The sequence below is a fragment of the Pinus tabuliformis genome, chromosome 5_1 (genome assembly GCF_031772625.1).
Source record: "Pinus tabuliformis cultivar Carrire ecotype Pingquan chromosome 5_1, CPIR1, whole genome shotgun sequence".
In the NCBI taxonomy this organism is placed as follows: domain Eukaryota; kingdom Viridiplantae; phylum Streptophyta; class Pinopsida; order Pinales; family Pinaceae; genus Pinus; species Pinus tabuliformis.
Genome location: NC_142305.1, coordinates 57555507 through 57580363, shown reverse-complemented (window position 1 = coordinate 57580363; position 24857 = coordinate 57555507). Strand labels below are relative to the sequence as shown.

General features: G+C 40.7%; 1 protein-coding gene across 4 annotated transcripts in view; it reads right to left on the bottom strand.

Annotated features, from left to right (window-relative positions):
- LOC149163435 (Peroxisomal membrane 22 kDa (Mpv17/PMP22) family protein) overlaps positions 1-22505 on the bottom strand; it is a 152309-nt gene extending 129804 nt beyond the window's left edge. Inside the window, exons 1-3 of one of the 4 annotated variants that reach the window (XM_089431710.1) lie at positions 22402-22505; positions 21699-22261; positions 21508-21595 (exon numbers count right to left, since the gene is read on the bottom strand). In XM_089431710.1, coding sequence (XP_089287836.1) covers positions 21508-21595; positions 21699-22093 — 483 coding nt within the window. In that variant the 5' untranslated portion in view covers positions 22094-22261; positions 22402-22505. Of the gene's footprint in view, positions 1-21507; positions 21596-21698 lie in introns of all 4 variants that reach the window. The other 3 variants (XM_089431711.1, XM_089431712.1, XM_089431709.1) reach the window with 3 other exon arrangements.
- Positions 22506-24857: the final 2352 nt, after the last annotated feature.

Here is a 24857-nt window from a genome sequence, read left to right as displayed (position 1 = left end):
GTTTTGGGGAAATTCTATTTTCATTTGTACAGGTGAGTTCTCAAGCCATCAAAGAAGATTCGTATTTTGTGGAAGAACCCCGAGAAAATAAATATAGTAAATGAAGGCACCCCTTTCAATATCTTGCTTGGGGACCCCTTCACAACAAAGAGATGGGCACTTTGATGATTCTGACAGTTGATTGACAACTCAGAGCAACCCCAAATGTTGAAATGCTAAGCTCACTTTGCTTAATGTTGGAGATTCTTGATGATGTACCAAGCGAATCCAACCTGCCCCAAGCTATCATGACACTTTGATGGGCATGCCTTGATATGGAGTCCAAATTATGATGATAATCCCCAAGATGATTAGGGAGGGCTTATACCATCTTATGGAGCCCCAACGCGAGAAAGAGAATGCACCACATTGTCTTGATGGCACCCATGGAAATGGCATAGGACACCCAGAGCTAGCTTTTCGACACATGGAGATGTTTTGAGGCTTGATTTGAGGACTCATCCTCAATTCATTATTGAGGATGATGGTTGGAGATGCATCTAGCCCTTTATCTTGCATTTTTGGAGCTTTATTAAACCTTAAAAGGACACGTCATGCTTAGGAGTAGTTTCGACCCACACATGTGGACTATTAGTGGCTTGTCTTATTGTATTGAGCTATTAAGTTGGCTTGTAATCCATTTTCTTCATGTTCACTCAAAAGTAAACTTGTCATAAGGCTTTTAGGCAAATTAATGGAAGTGATTGACCTCATATAAATAGAGGATCACTCGATTATATTTTCTAATCATCACTTGTGAATTTCGACCTCCCTTAGAGGCTCAACTTAGCCTAGATGTAACTTGCTACTTGTGGAGATGTGATCTTTTTGGAACTATTGCTATTGGAGAATGATTTGTGTCATGGAGATGTCTTTTTGGGACTGAAAGAAGGCTATTTCTTGGAATAATTGTAAGTGTAATTGTAGATTTTTATTGTAATTCTTTTGATAAAATTATGTTAGGTTTTTTCTTATTCCATGTCTAAATGCATATCTTTTATGGAAACTATTGCTTGATTATTGCATGTTAAATTTGTTTTCCTTGAATACCAGAAGGGACCTCCTAAAGAGCTTTCCCCCTATTTAATTTCTTCCCTTATAAAAAGATAGTTAGGATTTATCAAGTGAAAACTAGGGCTTCCCCCCTTACTCCATGCATAAATTAAATTTCTATTAAATGTATCCCTAAAGACTCCATAACCTAAGTACGGAAATGCATGGGGAATCCTTATGGTGATCAAAAACCATTAAAAAAAAAATACTTCTCCTCTATTTTTCTAAGTCCTTTTAGGCAAGTCACTAGGGCTAGGGCAGAATTCAATTAGGGAATATTGGATGGACATTCAAGCTTTAGTAGCTTGGATTCACCTTTGTTGGTCCTTGGCACTCAAGCTCTAGCATTTTTCATGGTTGAATTTGCACTAATAGGGCTAACATCATACTCCTAAGCAATTTGTGCCCTAGAAAAACCATAACCTACGCTACAGCTCCAACTTAATTTAAAGGTTTGCCTTCTCCTTTTGTTGATTATATCATTTGCAAACTTTTCTTGGTGTTTATATGCCTAGGCATCCCTTTGTTGATCTATATCTTGAAACCCTAGGTCACAAGTTCCTCTTGTAGGGTTTTGTATATGGTACGTTACTCCTACACATAAAGAATTTTACCCTTTTCCATTGAAGAAGTACCCTTACATAGGCTTTCATTTCTTCACCTTGATCCATCTAACTTAGAATATCCTTTGGTGAATAATATATGATTGGATAGTGTTGTTAGTTGATATTGAAGTGTGGTCATCCCAAGCTTCAAACCTAAAATTGACAACTGTACCAAGTTGTTGACGAACTCAAGTCGCATCGAAAATTTCAAAGCCTCTCACTAATCACTCAATCTTTGTTCAAGCAATGGGGTTTGCAGATGTGGTAACCACCTACTAATGAACCATTCTTTAAGCTATACAACCTGAACAATATAGCTCAGGCAACTCATCAAGTGAATCCCACATAATGTCGCCCACCTTTCTCTTAATCTACTTCAATTTAGTAATGCTTTGTTATTTTGATTTTTGCTTTTGAAATTCCTTTAAAATGTCTACCCACACAATATTGGGCCAATGTCAAAACCTAGTTAGTAGGAACACTTTGCTTGCACTTTATATACCACCACCATGCTCGTGCCTGCAACATGATCTGGAACTTCAACAAGCAAATCTCATCAGTGGCTCTTTGTGTGCTCCATATTGCATCACAAAGAAACCATTGTTGTTCCACTTTGTCTCCTCAGCCATGGAACAATGAAGACATAGAGAGGAAACAATTGGCTATTCCACCATTCCTATTACCTAAACTAAGATTGACAGGGATTTTAGGGCTCCTAACTACTAGACAAATGAGGGTGCCCCTACCTAAACACTTGGTGAATAAGAACACACCATGGATATCTTATAGTTTTTTTCTTGCAGCAACCACACTCACATAATTCATGGTTACCATTGCAAACATACTCTAATTATTCACCACACACATACTCATACTATGTGCAGCAATGGTCGAAAGGGCTAGACAAATGAAAAAAGACATACGAGTTACAACATGGGATGGATTGGAACCATTGTCATTCTAATCTAGCTTTTTCTCAATAACATGGATGTCCACAAATCTAGAAAACCAATGGTCCATATTCTCAAATGTTATTCCTCCCGACTCTGATTTTATGCCCTCTGTAGTAACTTGCAACTCAGTCATCTCGTCCAAGGTCTCTACACCTATGGTCCAAGCATTCGTATAACCTGCTTCATACTACTCTACCATCTCAATTATTTAGGTATTAGGGCAATTGTTGCACTTAGGGTTTCTTAGGAAACTAGGGTTTCTCAGGAAACTAGGGTTTCTCAGGAAACTAGGGTTTCTTCAACAGAATCCTTCATTTATCCAATAATGAAATAAATAGTCCTTTCCAACAATTGTTGAGATGTGTAGCTTGGGAGGTACTCCCACAACCCCTGAGGTACTAGGTTTTTGTGGAGTTTACCCACGAAAAAGTGGTTTCTTAGGCAAAGTACCCAAAGTTGTGGGAAAATACCCAAGTGGAAAATTAATAATTTAATCATTGGATGCTTGAGAAGCGCTCATGAAGGGCTAAGGAGCACCTAGGGCTTCAATGGTGTGGGCGAAAAACAAATGAAAGAAATTTCATCTCATGGTTTATTGGTATTTAAGCATGATTTGCTTAGGACGGCTTGGGCATAAGTGGTGACCCTTCGTGGTTAATGGACTCCACCATGAAGCCTGTAAAAGGAAATAGGATTAAGCTCATTTGGAGACATCAAAGGAGTATCTTCTCTCATGTGATTTCTATCCAAGAAGAGTGTGAGTACCATAGTGGGCCACAGATCCTTGAGGAGGGACGAACTAGAGCTTGTATGGTCTATTATGTACTTAGATGAAGGTCGAGTAGCTCAGGTGTGAGGACAATTTGAAGCTTGAACTTTTGTGCCCTTGGGAAGGTTTATTCATGTAGGAGGAGGACGTTTCCCTGTGGTGAAAGTTTGTGCCTTAATTAAGGCTTTGGCCTAGTTTGCATACTTGTAAATCTTTGTCCCAAAGTTCCGTTTATATTCACTCAGGTTCCATGTACGAGAAGGAGGGCTAAGACCCTACAAACCTCTATTTTTGTGACTGTGTGACGATCGTTAGGCTTTAGGGAAGTGCACTGGAGGTTTTGTAGAGTGGTATGACCTTAGGGAAGTTGAATCTTGTCTCTAAGTGTGAACGAGAGTTGCGAACAAGGAGGATAAAGGAGTTGGGCTTGTGACAATGCAGAATCGTTGAAGATAGATGCTAATTTGATGAGTGTTGAAGGTTTGTTCAAAAGGTGTTTGGACAACGTGATTGTTGTGCCCTAGACTAGTCATCTTGAGTGTGCTAAGGAACTGTGTCTAGGTTGGTTTGTGTGCCCTATGTTTAGTGGTTTAATGTGACAAATTCACAGTTACAGGGATGTTGGTAGAATACCTTATGTGCAACGACATTGGTGTGTGATAAATCATTGTAAGAAGACAGTTTACGTAGCTCATGAATAGAGATCCTTGGAGCAACTAGGAGACTATTAGGAGTTGTGTATTGAAGACCGTAAGTACAGTGACTTAGGTGCAGCTGAGTCATCGTTGAAGGGCAACTTATGTTCAGTGATACTTGGACGAACATTGACAATTGATAGAAGGCAGATTGAAGAGTTGAGCATGCAAGCAAACTTGAAGTTGCATGGGACCTTGTGAGCAGCAGTGGTAGAGGCATTGGAGTATCAGTACCTTTTGCAAGATAGGTGGCAAAAGGTTGGCAAAGGACCCATCAAGTGTTCAAGGTACATGGACTAAAAGGGTTGGTGTGAGCACTCCTTCAGCAAGTAAGTCAAGTGTGCCTTGTTCTAAGTTAGATTTATTGCCATATGTTGTTCACATCAAGCCCTAGTTTTCCTTGTATTAGGGTTAATTGTAAGGGCCATGATCCCCGATATGGCAGCTCTATGTTTGTTGTATTAAAATTGTAATATAACAAGTTTTAGGTTGTTGAAAAATTCTTATGTACTATATTGATTCATTGTTGTACATTTTTCGCTGTGCAAAGTGCTTGTGTTGTGGCATTTTAGGGTGTTTGTGATCATGTTTTAGATATAGACCTAATTTTGAAGTGTTGAGGAAAAATCAACAACAATAACAAAATTAAATGAGTAATTATAATTCTTAAACCCACAATAAATAATATTGGCCAACCATCAATAAGGGGTTTTGAAGCACAAAATTGTATACGACAGTAATTCTAACACTTAAGTAAATTACCAACAGCAAATGATCTTAGTTCCTGAACTGATCCGCAAATTAGACAAAAAAGAGTGATAAATTTGCTACTCTTCTATTGCAATTGTTACTTGTTCCTTGAAGATACGAAAAGCCATAAGAAGAGACCCTTGCACCTCTGATAATGTAACTACTACTCAATGATCAGCAATATAACATTGCATTCAGTATCATAAAGCAATTTAACAACAATTCTAGTAATATGATCCAAGTCCAACAGAGTTTATGTTATAAACAGATATTTCCCACTTGTCTTATAAGTCGAGTTGATGCTTTGATTTGGTAGTTGGACTGTTTAGGCAATGATCAAACCTTGAATACTTTCAAACCCCCTTTGACTGATTCAAGATGCCTTCTAAACTCTACTTTAGGAGCACGACTTCTCCTTAAAGCTTCAAGTCTAGCAGAGAGGAATTAATCCTCTGCGAGAGCTTAGAAACCCAACCGTATCTACCATAGGGCTTGGACTAGTCTCAATATGGTCGTGGATCTATAAAAAACTACAACTAGCCCTCTCAAATGACCTCAAGTGGGCTAGAAATAGTTCAGAAACCCTCGTCCAACCTCAAAAATATTTCGACCTTCCTTAGAAGAGTCCACCTATATGAATTTCAATGAGAAGACCGCATAGGGCACTTCGTTCTGCTTTAGAAGGTTTGCCTTTGCTATGCCTCAGAACGGATTCGCATGTCTTAGCCTCAAATCGCAAAAACCCTCGTCCCAATCTCATAAATGTTTCGGCCTGCCTCAGAAGATTAGGAGATTCATTCCTGTTTGTCTCAAACAAACTCGCAAACCTTTAAGAATTTAAACGAGTTGCCTTGGAATTTCCACAAAGTCTCCGCTATTTCTTTAGATATTTGATTCCCTATGGCCAGAACAAAGAAAAGTGACTAGGTATGGTGGGATCGTGTTAAAATTGGCAATTAGGGCCAAATTCCACCTTAGGACAGCTCATATGATGGAGATGGTTATTGCATTGAATTCCTCTTTTCCAGGGATCCAATTTTGTTATAAAGATCATCTCATTCTGACAAGAAAAAGTGGAATTTTGAATTTATTCTCTCTCATCCACAATTGTCAAGGTTGGCCTCAGTCAAATGTAGGCTCAAGAAGCCCAATGGATGTGTCTCCTCACCCTCAACGAATTGTATAAATAGGAGTGACCTCTCTCCTCATTTGGACATCACTCATCACATCAGTCATCTCTCTCTCTTCTCTTGATTGGTTAGTACAGCTTGGGCATCCTCTCTCTCTTCTTCGCACATGTGGCAGGAGGCCGAAATTTCAAAGAAGCGACCAAAGTTGACCAAGGCTCCTTTGACCATCTTTGACTTCAGTTTTCAGGGTAGACTTCCAATTTTCCTAGGTCGAGTTGTTGGGCACAAAAACTGAGGTGTTTTGAGCAGTTTGACAGGCGTTGATATTTGCATTGACTTCAAATTTGACCACAGAAAATTACAGCAGTATTTCTCTCTCCTTTGACTGAGTTTGACCGAACTGTTTTGGGTTGACTTTGACTCTCCTTGAAAGTCGAATTGGATTGTTGTTGACCGAGTTGCTTGGACGATGTTTTGGTTCTAATTTGACCAGCGTTGACTTTCTGGTTAGGGCTGCAGTTGACTATTGTTGACTACTAACTTTGACAGGGTTGTTTTGACTATGTATTGGGCAAGTGAATTTGATCTATGTACTCTCTCTCTCTGTTGAACTATTGAATAATAATAAGAAGATTTGATTAAAGGGTTTTCCCCACATTGGGGTTTTTCCCTAACATCCGCCAAATCATGTGTCCTCTTGTCTTGGCTTGTCTTCTACACTTGTTTTTATTTTCTATCTGCATTTACTGTCAATGTGATTAAGTTAATGTGATTGCTACTGGATATAATTGGAAATTGTAATTGGGCGGATAAGGAACATTGAAGTGAATTGTGCTAAAGCATAGAACATACCATTGTTATCTAAAATTAACAGATCACCTCCACTAAAACTAGTCGAAGGCTAAAATGGGGTCGTAAGACACTCAAAGACTCAGGCTCAAAGAAAAAGAAAGACAAGCAATCTAATCCAATGATGCCTCAAATGAATATAATCCTCTTGTACTTACAAATTTCCTTGAGGGGATATTTTTCTCCTTAATTAATTGAATGGGGTTCACAACAAACCCCAACTTTGGGCTTTTTTGCCCCAGTTGCCCCAAAACTTGCCCTTCGTTGCCCAAACATTGGGTATTTTGGGGTTTTCCCTATAGCCTATGGAAATCAAAGGGCCACTTTGTCCCTTGGGCCAATTGATCCGTTGGGGACATTACACCCTCCAACTCTTTTTATTCTCCTCGTCAACACATTTTTTTGAACCTCCATGTTGAGATCGATGACCAAAGCTCCTTTCTACATTTTTATCATCCTCTAGATTGACCACACTCTAGATACATTTGATGGTTATATCTTCTCATGAGGGAGTCTTTGCTAGTGAAGATCTTTCTCATCTTCACCCACCACTAGCTATCAACAACTTTTGTGCACTTTTGGTGTCAGATCCATCATTGGCTTTCAAGATTCTCTACATCTGCCATAGCAAATTTTTAAGTAGTTTGAATCTTCAACATTAACATAGGGCTTACACTTCCATCTTAATAAGGTTCAGCAACATACCCCATTCCATGGTCAGCGTCTTAATGTTAGGATATTCCAACACATAGGAAATAGTTAAGTATAACTTGGTCTAGTATAGAGTTAGGTAAAGTGTGTTTCTTTACTATGTACATTTTGTAACTTACAATTAGACGGTCACGATATGTAGTGATCTGACGGTTCATTCTCTCCTCGGTATTACCGACACTTGATCCGTGGCTTAACACCCGATTGGTCCATGATCTCTATTTAAAGAGCATGGAGGGTCATTTGTAGGTTAACCGTCCATGAGAGAAGCTCATGTAAATTTTCATTTTTTATTAATAAATTGTCTGAAGTGGCCGCGTTGGCTCAAGCCATGAACTGTTTCCCTCTTTGAGGGTTTTAACCACGTCAAAAGTACTGGTGTACTGATCTATGATCTGTTTGTGAGCAGTGTCCTTTGGTGTTCTGTCTGAGGAACTTACCCTGTAAATTCCTACATGGTACTAAAGCTATTTGAGGGCAGCGTCTGTTGGTGATCCAAATCTGAAGCCGGTAGAACTGCATTCGACCGTCGTTTCCTAGATCTACTGTTTCTGACTACTTTCGGGCCGAGAGGACTGCTCTATTGTGTTGGGAGCATCTGTTCCAGTGAGGAACCCCTTTCGTTTCATGCAAAAAGGTTTCCAGTAGCCCTAGCTACGTCATTTTTAAGATCTAAAGGTATACATTGTTTATTTGCAGTTTACAGTTATTTTCTCTCTGTTTATTTCGGTTTCGGTTTATTTAGCCTTTTTAATTAACGGATCTATACCTTTCATTTCTGCGTATGCTCTTTGCCCCGCGACTCCGTGCGATCTGGACAAATCAGAAACAAAAAGGAATGATTTTTCTCATGTGTATGCTCTTTTCCGTTGCGCCTTAATGTAATCTCGGAAAATCAGAAACATTGAGAAAAATATTCAGTTTCCGGCTAAAGCTAACTTCGAGCCGCAAGGTTCGTTTTTTTGTATGTCCGTGTTGGGTTTTTTGTTTTTTGTTTTGTAGGGAAAAAGAGCTTTCTCAAAGTAAGCACGCAAACCAAAGCTTCAAACCCCCCTCTCTCTCTCAAACTTTTTATATAGCTCACTTGGTCCAAAGCTAATTTATGAGAGTAGAGGTCTTGAGTTCAAGTCTCCTTTTTGTGGGGGCGGATTTTTCATTTCCACAAATTCCCGCACTTCGTCGGCATCTTCATCAAATTTTCTTCAAAAAGCCATAACTTCTTCATCCGGAAGCCGTTTTCAGAACCGTTTTTTTTTTAAACAGCCTAATTTTTTATTCAAAAAGCCATAACTTCTTCATTCGGAAGCCGTTTTCAGAACCGTTTTTTTTAAACAGCCTAATTTTTTGAGATTTTTCCATTGCAACACTTACTTTCAGCATGTATAGCTTCAGTTTCTATTAAAATGGAAAGTCCATGCCAAGTTATTCTTGACACCACCAACTACTTCCAATGGTGGTCCTACATTGTGGATTTACTTAGAAGTAAAGGTATCTACAAAATAGCCTCAGGCCAAGAAACCAAACCGAAAGATGAAGATAAGGCAGCTAAACGGGAAAATAGGCAAGATCAAGCACGTGGGTTGATAGGGATGTCTATTTATCCAGATCTTAGATTCCATATTGCAGAACTTGATACTCCTGATGAAGCATTGAAACAGATTACTAAAGTTTTTGGAATAAAAAATGAACTTAGAGCCCATCAACTTGAAAATGAGTTGCTTACATTGGACCCCAATAATTTTTCTTGCATTGAAGATTTTTTGTCCAAGTTCAAGACCCTTAGACTTCTCTTGGAAGGTGTTAAGGTTAAGAAAGAAGATAGTAACCTTATCTATTCCATTCTTACTAAGTTGGGACCAGCCTACTCTGTGTTTGTTTCCACCTTCCATTCTACAAGAGAAGCCTTCATTTCTCAAGGACAAGACTACAAGTCCCCTTCCTTTGATCCTTTTTGTGATTCTTTAATAAGAGAACAAAAAAAACTCTTACACCTTGGTCTTCTTAATCTTTGAAACTCTTATAAGCAAGCGTTAGCCGCCCAGCAGCAACCAAATCCAAAGAATCCTAAGAAGTTGTATCCTAAAAGGAATGGTCCTAAACCAAACAAGGGTCCTAAGCAATTTCAGCCTCAAAATGAAAAATCATTTCAACAAAATGATAAGACAAATAAAAACAAAGGGAAGAAGACTGATAGACATTGCAACTTTTGTAATCGAGATGGCCACTTAGAATCCAAATGCTTTAAGAAGATGGAAGCCTTGGAAGCAGCAATGAAGAAGCATAACATCCATTTGGAGCATTCTTCAACTTCAACTTCATCTTCAGGAATGGCACTTTCTGCATGTGGTTGTCAAGCATCTCGGTCTGCCTATGCACTAAATGTATCTTCTTCTTCTCATTCTCATGAGTGGCTCATTGATTCTGGAGCTTCTTATCACATGGCCAAAAACAAAGCCATGTTTTCTTCTTTAAATGATTGTAACACCAAAAATATATATGTTGGTGATGATAGATCTCTTAGTGTTGTAGGGACTGGAACTGTTCATATAGACAATGGTCAGTTTAATGATGTATTATGTGTTCCAACCTTATCCTGCAACCTTCTATCTGTATATCAGATAACTCATTTAGGTGCAGGTAAAATCGTTGAATTTTCACCTCACGATGTTGTAATTAAGGACCTAAGAGATCCTAGACAGATTTTAGCTACTGGCATTGCTGATGATTCTACAAGGTTATATAAGTTTCACAACTTTGGGTCATCAAATCTTCCCTCAGTATTTGTTGCTCATAACGATGAAGTGAGCAAACTTTGGCATGAGCGATTTGGTCACTTAAACTATCGCTCCCTTCAGAATCTATGTAAAGAAAATATGGTGACAGGTCTTCCAATGGTATCTTGTAGAGATGGTGTTTGTTCCGGATGTGTACTCGGAAAACATCATCGGGACAGTTTTGAAAAACGCGCCTCTTGGCACGCCTCAGCCCCTTTACAGTTTGTGCATAGTGATTTATGTGGTCCACTTCCAGTTGTTTCATTCTCTGGCTACAAGTATTTCTTAACTTTCATTGATGATTTCTCCAGACGCACTTGGGTATACTTCTTAAAACTCAAGAGTGAAGTATTTAACATGTTCTTGGCCTTTAAGGCCTTTGCTGAAAAACAATCTGGACATCAAATTCTTAAGCAAAGATCTGATAATGGCGGAGAATATGTTAACAACAAATTCATCAACTTTTGCACTGAGAATGGAATTCAAATGCAACATATTGTTCCATATACTCCACAACAAAATGGTGTAGCTGAAAGGAAGAATCACACCTTAAAAGAAATGGCTAATTGTATGCTTCAATCTAAAGGACTTAGTCTTAATTATTGGGCAGAAGCAATCAACTGTGCAAATTACATAATAAATCGCACTCCTACTAAGGTTTTAAAGAATATCACTCCAGAAGAAGCATGGAGCTCAATCAAACCAGATGTAAGTCACTTTCGTGTTTTTGGAAGTGAAGCATGGGCCCATATTCCAGATGAGAAACATAAAGCTTTAGAACCTAAGAGTGAAAAATGTATTTTTGTTGGATATTCTGAAGATGTCAAAGGATATAGACTTATTCCACTTCAGTCCAAAAATGTTATCATTAGAAGAGATGTAAAGTTTGCTGAAAATATATCAGCCTACGAACCTAGTTCGGCGGATGTGCCACCTCTCCCTATCTCTTCTACTTTTGAAAATATTTCTTCTTCAGATGATGAAAGCGAGGATGACAATCCTCCCCCACCTTCTCAGGATCCTCCTTCAACTCCTCAGCTTCCAAAATGGGTCCGTGCTACTCGGGATGCAGCAGGTGATCTTGCCGGTGATCCTACAGATCAGTGACGTACACATTCTCAGTTTGATAGAGCCTCTTCTTTACTGGCTCAAGCTTCAGTGAATTATGATCCTGACATCTTTGCAGAAGCTTCAGGCCATCCAGATTGGGAAGCAGCTATGGATGAAGAATATCATTCATTATTGGCAAATGATACATGGGATCTTGTTCCTCTACCAAAGGGACGAAAACTTGTTAGATGCAAATGGGTTTACAGAACCAAGTATGGACCAAATGGGAAAGTTGATACACATAAAGCTCGTCTTGTTGCTAAGGGTTTTTCACAAGTTGAAGGCAGTGACTATACTGAAACCTTCTCCCCTGTTGCCAAAATGAACTCTATCCGTCTTGTTCTTTCCCTCGCTGCCTCTTTCAAATGGGAAGTCCATCAAATGGATGTTAAATCCGCCTTCTTGCATGGGGACTTGCATGAAGAAATCTATATGGAACAACCTATTGGCTTTATACAAACAGACTCCAGCCTTGTATGTCGGCTTAAGAAATCCCTTTATGGTCTCAAGCAAGCTCCTCGAGCTTGGTATGCCAAAATGGATAACTTTCTTTTAGAAAATGGCTTTTCTAGGTGTCATTCTGACAATACTGTCTACACCAAGAAAGTGGGCAAGTCTCTTATCATTCTTGTTCTTTATGTTGATGATCTTATCCTGACTGGTAGTGATCCCAACCTTATAAATCATGTGAAGTCTAGCCTTAAAAGGAAGTTTGAAATGACAGACTTAGGACACTTACATTATTTTCTTGGTCTTCAAGTCTTGCAATCCAAGGAAGGTATTTTCCTTTCCCAGTCCAAGTATGCCTGTGATATTCTACGCCATTTTCACATGGAAGACTGTAAGCCAGCCCCTTCTCCCTTTCAGTCTAGAGTCAAACTTTCAGTCACTTGTACTTCTCCTGAAGTTGATGCTACCTTATACCGTCAACTTGTAGGAAAACTTTTGTATCTAACCCATACTCGTCCTGACCTTTCCTTTGTCGTTGGCCTTGTTGCTCGGTTTATGCAAAACCCACGTGAAAGTCATTGGAAAGCAGCTAAAAGAATACTTCGTTATGTTCGAGGTACAGTTCAATTTGGGATTCATCACAGTGCCGAAGCATCTCCTCTATTGGTTGGTTTCACTGATTCTGATTGGGCTGGTGACCCTGATGATCGGAAGTCTACTGCAGGTTATGTGTTCAATCTTGGTTCTGGACCTATTACATGGGCTTGCAAGAAACAAGGTGCCATTTCTCTTTCTTCAACAAAAGCAGAGTATCGTGGTGCCGTAGAAGCTAGTAAGGAAGCCTTGTGGCTTCGTCAAATTCTGTCAGAGTTTGGCTTTCAGCAACAACATCCGACTACACTTTGGTGTGATAATAAAAGTGCCATTCAATTATGCAAAGATCCAGTCCAACATCAACGCAACAAACACATTGAACTGCACATGCACTTCATCAGAAAGCTCATTCACGACCATGTTCTTGAAGTGCAATATTGTTCAACAGATGATCAAGTTGCAGACATCTTTACAAAGGCTCTCACAGAGGCGAAGTTCACTAAACTTCGATTTATGGTTGGAGTTCAGGAAGTTGTCACTAAGGGGGGATAGGCTCTAGTGCCTCCTTCCTTCTCCTATTGTGTCATATTTGTAAATCCTTCAATCCTATCCCAAGTTGTTCTTAAGGGGGGATGTTAGGATATTCCAACACATAGGAAATAGTTAAGTATAACTTGGTCTAGTATAGAGTTAGGTAAAGTGTGTTTCTTTACTATGTACATTTTGTAACTTACAATCCGACGGTCACGATATGTAGTGATCCGACAGTTCATTCTCTCCTCGGTATTACCGACACTTGATCCGTGGCTTAACACCCAATTGGTCCATGATCTCTATTTAAAGAGCATGGAGGGTCATTTGTAGGTTAACCGTCCATGAGAGAAGCTTATGTAAATTTTCATTCTTTTATTAATAAATTGCCTGAAGTGGCCGCGTTGGCTCAGGCCGTGGACTGTTTCCCTCTTTGAGGGTTTTAACCACGTCAAAAGTACTGGTGTATTGATCTGTGATCTGTTTGTGAGCGGTGTCCTTTGGTGTTCTGTCTGAGGAACTTACCCTGTCAATTCCTACACTTAATCCACATGGGGATTTCATCAAACAATGTTCCACACAGCGCCTTCTTGAAAAATTCTAAGGCTCGGAAAATAATTCCCATGCATAACCTTCCACGATTATTTAACCTAGAAATTTTACCACCCACCTCCATTCATGATCATATGCTTTGATCTTTGACAAATTCTCAATGGTCTAGTCAAGCTTCAACAGTGGGAATCAATGGCAAGGCAGTTTTGGGAGCCTTCCAACCATTCATACAAATTTACTAGGAATTTTGTCTACAAAATCTAATGTAAGCACTCAAATAATTCCACAATTAGTGAAGAATGAATTCCTTTGCTTCATTTTCACCATGCAACTTCGAACTATCAATTAACGCAAAATCACATTTGAAATCTAGCGTATACTTTACAGCGCTGAGAATCCTTCATGGTATCTTCATAAAACGAGCAATCATCCAACTATAAAGCTAGTCTAGTGATTTTAACGTAAACTACCAACCAAATGTCAATCCCATACCCTCACACATCTTGATTTTGGATCATCAACAAGATTATCATGCCTAACCAATGATTCTGGTTTGAGTGAAGGGTTCATCTTCTCAACCTTATAATATGGTAGAAAAAGCTTAGCATGCCTAACCAATTATTTTGCTTTGAATGAAGGGTGCATTTTTGTTAAGGCCATGGTAGAAGAGTTCAACATTTAATACCACCAACAACAAGGGAGTTCAACAATCAAATACCACCAACATCAAGGTACATAAAGGACTTCATGTTGTAGATCAAATGTCAATCCCATACCTGATCCGGATTTAAACAGGAACGCAACAAATTACAGAGATAACCATATACACAAAGATGCAGCGGAAATAATACTTCATTTCATTAATGGAAAATACTGAAATATGCTTACAAACAGAAATGGAAATAAACTAGATGGGGCGATAGTAGCTTATCTCTGAGAAGAGATGTGATGGCTACATGCCTCTGAACTGTGTTACAATGAGGCTCGAAGGCCTATTTATTGTTGAGAAACAATGGAAAAACCCTTAACATTCCAAAACCTAACCCTAGGAGATGAAACGCCAAACTGTGGGCCCCGTTTGGGGGTAAGTTGGTACATCAACTTCCCGGGGTCGTAACTTTGGCATATGATCTCCGTTTGACGAGTACAATAGCTCATTAGAAAGATCTATCCGAGCACTATCATTGTTGGAACGGGCAACACTAGTCCATTCCATGGACTCGTGTTGCCTCCAGATTCCCCAAAAAACGTCGTTTAGGGCCTCAAAACGGCTCCGGAAGTTCAGGACCCGAAAAACTGCTAAAAATAGTAAGTTGTGCTACAATTAAGGAAACTGAAAATGCTGAGAAAGACAATGGTGGGGGTCCAGGTGGACTTGGCAGGTGGCCACCAATATCCACCTGGATCATTCCTCCCCCCTTAGGAAGCAATGGTCCCCATTGCGTTGAGCTCCTCCATGAGATGAGGAAACTTCTGCTGAACTTGTTCCCTGGTGAGCCACTTGCCCTGCTGAAGGAGTTGGCCCGCTTTGACAACTCGATACAGTTGGATATTCTGTTGGCGAGTGTTCTTGATCTGTGTGTCCATGATCAGATCAGTTGCAGCTTGTTCCATGCAATCTGGATTTAATTCTGTGGGTTTGAGCTGTTCTGCAATGTCGGATGTGTCTAGCAATGGTGGAAAGTATGGCCGAAGGCGGTCCACATTGAATACTGGGTGCAGGCCAAGGAATGGGGGAATGCTGAGCTCAAATGCATTGTCTCCGATAGCGTTAGTAATGGTGTAAGGACCATATCGGAGTGGTCTCAATTTCCGATAGGCTCCAGTAAGACGTTCATTTTGCAAATGCAACCAGACTTTGTCGCCCACCTGAAACTTGTGTAGCACCCGATGTTGATCATGTCGCTGCTTGTACTTGGCATTTGATTTCTCAAGAATGTCATGGACCTGCTGGCGAATATGTTGGATGCGCTCAATGAAGCTGGTGGCCTTATCTGTTTCGGACTGGACATGAGCTGAATTCATGTGAGTAGCTGCAAGTGGCATGGCCACATCAATGGGGCATAGTGGCTGGAATCCCAAACCCACCTGAAAAGGGCTATGGCCAGTGGAGCTGTGAAGAGCTCGATTGTAGCTGTGCTGAACGTAGGGGAGGCTCTCGTCCCATGTGCGTGGATGCTTTGAGTTATACATGCGCATAATGTGCACAATCATCCTATTGACAACCTCTGGCTGGCCATCAGTTTGAGGATGGAAGGCTGTGGACTTCGTGAGTTTGGTGTCCAGCATTGACCAGAGACTGGACCAAAAGGTGCTGAGAAACCGACTGTCCCGATCTGAGATGATAGACTGTGGGATCCCAAAGTGCACCCACACTCGTTCAAAGAAGAGTTTAGCAGTGGCTTCTGCTGTGATATTCTTCTTGCAGGCCATCATAATGGCCATCTTTGAGAACCTGTCGACGACCACAAAAACACAGTCATTTCCATGCTTAGTGGAAGGAAGGCCTGACATGTAATCCATGGAGATGGATTCCCAAGGTCGACTAGGGGTAGGCAATGGGGTATAGAGGCCTTGCTTCTTAATGGTCGGTTTGGCAATGACACAGGCAGTACATGATCGGATGTACTTCCCAACATCCTGTCGAAGATTCGGCCAATAAAAATAGTTTTGCAGTACTGCCACTGTTTTCTCGACCCCGAAATGCCCAGCAGCCCGACTGTAGTGTGCTTCCCAAATCATCTTGGCACGCTCGCTTGAAGGAACACAAAGGTGTCCGAGGTGGCATAATAGGGCATCCTGGAGGTGAAAATCTGCAACCTGCCGACCCTCCAAGAGTGTCTGGTATGTGTGGCCGAATTCTGGGTCGCTTTTGTAGAGGAGTGGCCAATCAGAAGTCTCGTGCCCGCAAGAGTTGAGCACGGTGGTTAGCGCCATGATCGGTGGTCGACTGAGGCAATCTGCAACATTATTGGTGCTGCCCTTTTTATACTTGATATTCAAGTGAAACTGTTGCAGGTATGTAGACCACTTCTGATGGCGATCATTCTGCAATTTCCCTTGGGTCTGTATGAACTACAGAGGTCGGTGGTCTGTGTGGATGACCGTTTCCTTCCCCAAAATGTAATGTTTCCATTGTCGGCAGGCCTGTACAATGGAATACATCTCTTTATCATAAGTGGGGTACTTCCGGACTGTGTCTGAAAGTGTTTCACTGTGATATGCCACTGGATGTCCATGTTGAGTAAGGACTGCCCCAATAGCATAGTCAGAGGCATCTGTCTCGACCTCAAATGGTTGTTGTAAATCTGGTAACGCGAGCACTGGTGCCGTGCAGAGGCGATCCTTCAACTCCCTGAATGCCTTCTGTTGAGATTCAGACCAAAAGAATTTTGCTTTCGCCCCGCCCTTGGTGACTTGACTCAAGGGCCAAGAAATATGAGAAAATCCCAACACAAACCTGCGGTAGAAGTTGGCAAGACCTAGAAAGCTGCGGAGCTCTGTTAGAGTGGTTGGAGAGGGCCAATCCCGAATGACTTGGACCTTGGCTGGATCGACATGCACCCCCTGTTCATCAATGATGTATCCCAGATACTGAACCTCGGTCATGCCAAAAGTGCATTTCTCCAAATTGGCACATAGCTTGTGTTGCCGCAGTGTTTGGAGAACCTGTCGGATGTGGTGGAGGTGCTCTTCCCAACTCTGGCTGAAGATCAGAATGTCATCCAAGTATACTACTACAAAGGAGTTGGTGAATGGCCGCAAGATGTCATCCATTAGCCTCATAAAGGTTGCAGGAGCATTCGTCAATCCGAAAGGCATGACCAACCATTCGAAGAGGCCCTCCTTGGATTTGAAGGCAGTCTTCCACACATCTGAGGGTTCAATTGGTACCTGGTGATATCCTGACTTCATATCGATCTTGCTGAAATATTTCGCCCCCTTTAGTTGGTCTAGGAGGTCATCAATCCGCGGGATCGGGTACCTATTACGAACAGTGATCTTGTTCAGCGCCCGATAGTCAATACAGAGTCTCCACGTCCCATCCTTCTTCTGTACCAACACTATCGGGCTCCCACAGGGCGAAGAAATCGGACGGATGTGACCTTTCTGCAGGAGCTCCTGAATCTGCCTCTTGATTTCATTGTTCTCCAGAACGGAGCGCCGATAAATTGGTCCATTGGGTAGCGGCGCACCTGGGGTCAGATCGATGGAGTGCTTGACTTGACAGTGCAGAGGAACCCCTACCGGGGAGGTGAAGATGTCTTCATACTCCTCCACAATCTTGTCCATCTGTAGCTGCCGTGCAGAGGGACCCCGTTTGGAGGCCGCGGCCACTGTCTTCTTCTTCCCTTGAGGGCGTATCATCAGGAAAACAAATTTCCTGGTTTTGGAAATGATCTTACTGCATTGTTTTGCAGTAATCAAAGAGATGGCGGCAGGTGGTGCTACCTCTGGTATCCTGAACAACTTATTTCCCAATGTAATAATAACAGCACGGGGCCTTGATTCATACACAGCATGTCGCTTCCACAAGTATGGTTGTCCTAGTAATACATCACAAACTTCAAGGGGAGCAATGTCACACAATACCTCATCCGTGAAGGGCTTGATGTTGTATGGAAGGCGACACTGCTGGCTTACGCGAAGATCTCGCCCTTGGTGAAGCCACCCAATGGTGTATGGTTGTGGATGTGCTGTGGTTGGTAAGCCCAACCGCTTCACGACCTCTGCCGAAATGAAGTTCTTTTGACTCCCGCTATCAACAATGAACTGTATCGGGGAGCCCTTTACCCACATCTGGGAGTGGAAGAGACGCTCCTCCTCCTCTGGATCTTCGGGTTCATTTTTCTGGATCTTTGCGGTAGCAACAGTGGCGCTGGGATCCGCATCAATGATCTGCTTCCCTTTTTCATACCCCTTGTCGGGTTCTGACTCAGAGTCGGAACATGCATCTGATTCTGAAACCTTTAGCTCAGCCACCAGTGACTGCTTGGCCTGACACTCACTTGTGTTGTGAGTGGAGCTCTTATGGAACTCGCACCATTTTCCAGTGTCCTTTCTCGGCTTCGCGGCGTTGCTCTTTGCTTGCAGCTTCGGCTGGTTGTCTTGGGCTGTCCCGCCTTGGCTTTGTCCTTTGTTCTGTGGTTTAGGGGCACCTTTCCCCTGCTTTGGATTCGCAGATCCAAAGTCTCGCTTCTTTTGTTTAAACTTCTGCTCGACCTTGACGGCATACCGGTATGCTGCGCCGAGCGAGGGGATGTTTAGGAACTATATTTCTTCCTGGATGTACTTGTGCAGGCAGCCACGGTATTTGAGTATCAAATGTTGCTCCGAATCCTTGATACCCAACTTTGTGCGAAGGGTATGGAAAAGATTGGTGAACTCCGGCACGTCTTGGTCCCTTCCCTGCCGCAGCGTGGTCCACTTTATGTATTCATCCTCATAGCTTCCTACAGGGTAGTACTGCTCCTTGATGGCATCCCGGAACGAATCCCAGGTGGGTGCGGCTGAAAATAGTGAGCCAGTACTTTCATCCTTCTGCTCGCAGTAGGTTTCCCACCAGTCCTTGACGTGGGGGGCTGCTTTGAGAAGAGCAAAAACAATCTTTTCCCGACTCGAAAATTCATGAACAGAAAAATAACCCTCTAGCAGATTTAACCATTTATCTACGGCATCGGCGTCTATCTGACCCTCGAATATGGGGATTTCAAAATTAACTTGTACCTTAAAGGGTGTGGCGTTTCCAGAGGAGCTGCTGGAAGCCGATGCGCCGCTTCTGGGTAGCCGCTGAAGGATCTGCGCAAAGTTGTCCATCATCGCGTTCCGTTGTCACTCGAGCGCTTCTTCGAGCAAGATTTTGAAGGGATCTCCTGCCCCCTCGTCTTTCTTCTCGTCCGCCATGGGAGGCCGTCGGGATTTGCGAGGTTGGTCTTGCAAAGGTTCAACCAGTTCAAACCCTAACTCCTTATATCCCGACCTTGTTGGGGACATGCAAAGAAAAACAGAGAAAAAGCAGACCGCTCTGATACCACTGATCCGGATTTAAACAGGAACGCAACAAATTACAGAGATAACCATATACACAAAGATGCAGCGGAAATAATACTTCATTTCATTAATGGAAAATACTGAAATATGCTTACAAACAGAAATGGAAATAAACTAGCTGGGGCGATGGTAGCTTATCTCTGAGAAGAGATGTGATGGCTACATGCCTCTGAACTGTGTTACAATGAGGCTCGAAAGCCTATTTATTGTTGAGAAACAATGGAAAAACCCTTAACATTCCAAAACCTAACCCTAGGAGATGAAACGCCAAACTGTGGGCCCCGTTTGGGGGTAAGTTGGTACATCAACTTCCCGGGGTCGTAACTTTGGCATATGATCTCCGTTTGACGCGTACAATAGCTCATTAGAAAGATCTATCCGAGCACTATCATTGTTGGAACGGGCCTCAAAACGGCTCCGGAAGTTCAGGACCCGAAAAACTGCTAAAAATAGTAAGTTGTGCTACAATTAAGGAAACTGAAAATGCTGAGAAAGACAATGGTGGGGGTCCAGGTGGACTTGGCAGGTGGCCACCAATATCCACCTGGATCAATACCCTCACACATGACAAAATCAAGTGAAAACATTGCAATCCATCAAACCTTGAAATCTTGAAAACTGTTAAGTATGGTGGATTTTGAGTGAGATCCAAAATTCCACTTTCTCCTAGTGAAATCCAATGAGGTTGGAACCACTTTCAAACATCCTGAAACAATTAATGGTAATGTTAAAAGTTTTTGTGAACTTAAACATTACCATTGATTGCCAACATTATTAGGGTTGAGCTAGTATTTGTGTTTAGGTTTAGGGTTTAGGAAGGGAGGAGGGTGGGGGGGTTGGTTTTATGGCCAAGGGGCAATGTTTTGGGAGGAAAACAACCCCTAGTTTCTTCTAAAACCACCTGAAAACCCACCATCGAGGGTCTTGGACTCCACCATGCATGTGAGATCTAATCGGGCCGGTGAGAGTTGGAACCGATTGGTTTGGTACCTAACCGGTACAAATCTGCCCTCCAACCGTGTTTTTCTACCAGTTCGTTACCCTGACGAGCAAGTTTGACCGATTTCCGGTTCAGACCAGCCAGTTTTTAAAACTATAGCACTTGTCACCACAATGACTCGAGTTCAAATCCCGGCAGACATGCCCCACCCAATAAAATACTGCATTGATGCAGAGAGCAATGCAGAGAAAGGACCGTGTTTACCAATTCTTTGTACCCGGCTTGTCCCCATTGTACATCAAAAGGAGTTTACACATTCTTTGTACCCAGTTTGTCTTCGTTGTACATGAAGCGGAGCTTTATGGTCCCCACATAAAAAGGATGATTTAACTTTAGAAAGCTAGTAATCTCGTTTGAATTCTTTCCTACAAACTACTTTGGAGAAGTACTGTACATGAAAGAGTTTAATACTGTAAACTTGTAAGGCAGGAGCCCACAACGTAAATAGCAATGGCAGAGCTAGGTCAAGTTCTACAAAAGTTTTATGAGATTATGAATAAATCCAATTAAAAAGACTTCGAGGAGCTACATCACTTCTGAGTCAGAAGTTAACTTAAAATATCTGTCAGGACTCAGGGGCAATCATAACTTCTCAATTGTCTGAACTTGTCTGCATATTTCATGAAGCCTTTATCTTGAAACTAAGGGTATTACTCTGGCTTAAACCAGACCTCACCATATTTGGTCCACATCAAGTCTACAAACTAGGAAACAGTGTGCAATCTTCTCAATCAAAACCCTAATGTACGGCTACCAATATTAATAATGCTGATAAACATTCCAAATACGAAATAAGTACAGTACACAACTGAGACCATTAGAGAACTTCAATGTAACTTCTTAAAATACGTAACTGAATAACTGCATAAACAGTAGACATGTGAAACTCACCTGGCAAAATAAATCACCAAAAAATGTGAGCAACGCAGATGTCACGGCCTTTGTTGTAACAGGATATTTCTCCAGCAGCATCAAATACCTACACAAGTAATAGAACAATTTCACTTAGTGTGTATATATATATATATATATAAACTGTATACTTACCATGAAAGAAGATATATATAGACACACACACTTACCACGAAAGAAAACCACCATTGTCATTATTATTCATTTTTCCATCATATCCTCCTTCACCACCATTACCATTGCCATGGGGTCCTCCACCTCCAGAGCCCCCTTCCCCTGTACCACCATACCCACCAACTTCCACAGCTTCGGCCTTAACTCCCATGCCCATGTGGCCTTGGTGCCTGAGATTGAGATTCCTTCCTGGTGCCCTCCACTTCCAATTCACCTGCTGTGCAGGCGACCCTGCAATAGTACTATTACTGCTTACAGATGACCATAGGCACCTCTCAAATACGCTGTGTCTGCCGCTGAGCTTGGGATCGGGGATGAGCAAGGATGATATTGAGCCCTGAAAACAGTGAGGGGAAAATTTACAGTGTGTAATAGCCAACGCATTAGCCATCTATTGGATGAACAGTATTTATCTTCCCTACGATCTCGCAGTTCACTCTTTTGGTGGCTTGTAGTACAGACAGAAACTCATTTACAGAGTTAAAAAACAATTTGAATGACTCAGGTTATGACTTCTTAGGTCATGTTTATAGAGGCAATTTGAGACGATCTCCACCGCCTGAAATGCAGAGAATAAACAATGGAATGAGCTTATCACAGGTACTCAGACTGAAGCATCAACACGTATAAGGTTCTTTAGCGGAAAGAAAACCTGAAGCTTCAACACGTACAAGGCTCTTTAGGGGAGAGAGAAATTACAGTTGAATCAATGCGATCGTAGCATCATCATCCCATGGAAATTGCTTGTTTTTGGTCTTTAATATTAAAGTAGTAATTGCTCCACACTTGCTTTCTAATTTATATATATAAATAAATAAAATACAACGTAAACAAAATCAAATAATTTATGAACAATTATTTAACAAATAAGAATCAATAAATTAAATAAATATAAAATACAAAAGTATGTACCATGACAAATTATGAGTAAACAATAATAGATTAAATAAATATAAAAATATGGGTTGTAACCAGACGATGGTCCATACCAATTTTTTTGAAAGCCAATTAAACAATTAAAAATCATTGATTTAACCAATTATTTATATATAATATTTAATTTACGGGTTAATAAATTAAATAAATATAAAATACAAAATTATGTGTCATCACCAAATCAGGAGCAAAAATTAATAAATTAAATAAATATTAAATATAAAATTATGTGTTATAATTAAATAATCGGCCACCATACTTTTTTCAAAAACTAATCAAACAACTAAAAATAAATTATTTATATATAATATTTAATTTAATAGAAATTAGAAATCAAATATAGTCTTTACTTGAAATTATGTATTTACATTGCTCTCTATTTAAGCCTTTGCCATGGTCTAGCTCTTCATCTCATCTTGATGATGAACCACACTTTGGTTGGAAATGCAGCGAAAAATTTCTCTGATGGAATTTCTATCGAAAGACTTTGCTTAATTCATTATGGATCACAGAATCCTAAATACAGAAATTTTATAACTTTAATAATATTTTTAAAATCAATTAAGATTAATAAAAAAATAACTAATATTATATTAAAATAGTTAAATTTGACCAACGAAATTATGCATAGTAATAAATTTATTATACAAATTATGTTGTAGTCCATTAAAGAGAGAGGGGGGGTTGTATATAAGACACCTATTAAATACTTTAACAATGATTAACATATATGAAAATGTCCATTTCCTTTTTCCTTCTTATTATTAGTAATTTAAAAACGAGTACATGATATCAAGATATAGTCTTCAACATAGTCCATCAACTAAAGACCATATGCATCTAAATGTAAGTAGGCAAATGTATAATAGATATAACCATCAAAACAAGTCACTACATCAATATGAAAATGCCTCATGTAGTCATGCCTCATGATCTAACATGGGAGGAGCAAGCCTCCAGGGTCGATGCAAATCAATAAAACACTAAGTCCTTCAGCCAATTAAGCCAAGCCAAAATTAGAAGTACTTATGACCGCGCATGGGTAAGTAAACTGATAATCATAAGAACAAAAACCATAAGCAAGCACAATGTCCACAAAGTCTAGATTGTGTATGTGCGACCAGAAGACCTCAACTAGGAAGTGGCATAGGCCCAACTTCCATGGTGGAATCGCCCATGCCTAGTGTGATATGCACGCAGCCCTCCAAGTTCGAGATGCCCGGCTTTGACATGTCATCTGCAATAGTGTTGAATTCACGAATGATATGCTGAAAAGATGTGTTTTGAAAGGATCTTTTAAGGTAATCAATGTTCATGAGCCAACTCTGTAAATGTGGATGGGAAATATAGGATAATTCTAGCACATGATTGATTAGTGCTTGTGAGTCCCCATAGATTTGGAGGCTTGGCATGCCCAAGAATCTGGCAAACCACAATAACCCCTATAGTGCAATGGTTTCAACTCTCATATTGGTGCCCTCACCCCAGACCAATGGATCTTATATCGTCGTTCATGGTTGATGTGAATCCAAACCCCACATCCACGTGTTCCTCCATGTTTTGCCCCATCAAAATACCCAACAGGGAAGGAAATATGTGGGAAGTTCTTTTATGTATGATGTCATTATCCACCGCAGTTGTCTGTGTTTAGTCAATTTAGTGTTCCTAAATTGATGTCATTAATTGTCAACCCGGGGCTCGTAAGCTGATGAAGTGAAGGTGTACTATATGTACTTAAGCAACCTCTTAGAGCTTTTTGTCGTTTTGGGTGCTGTTTGTGGTTAATTTATCTTCCTAAGATGGAGTGATGATTTTATAAACAGATGAGTGATAGTGTGTGTAAGGTGAATTCTAGATGAGTGAGGGTGTGTGATTGGTGGTTTCTAACTACTTGCTGAAAAGGAAAAGCTTGAAAGAAATAAATAACTTGAAATGAGCTGAAAGCAAAGAACCACTTTCTAATGGCATTAGTCACTACTCATGTTGCTGCAAATAAAAAGATAAGAAAATCACTTCAAAAACCAATGATAATGTTTATCTCTTCCTAACTCTCTGCTTCTAACACATAGTACTGTGTAAAACACGATTAGGAAGTAGCTAAAGATAAGTATAAGAAATGATAAAGCTCTAAATGACAAATTATAACACCACTATGCCTTTCTCCATCATTTTGCTTCCAACATACATGGTTATGTGTAACAAGTGGAAAAAAGAGTTAG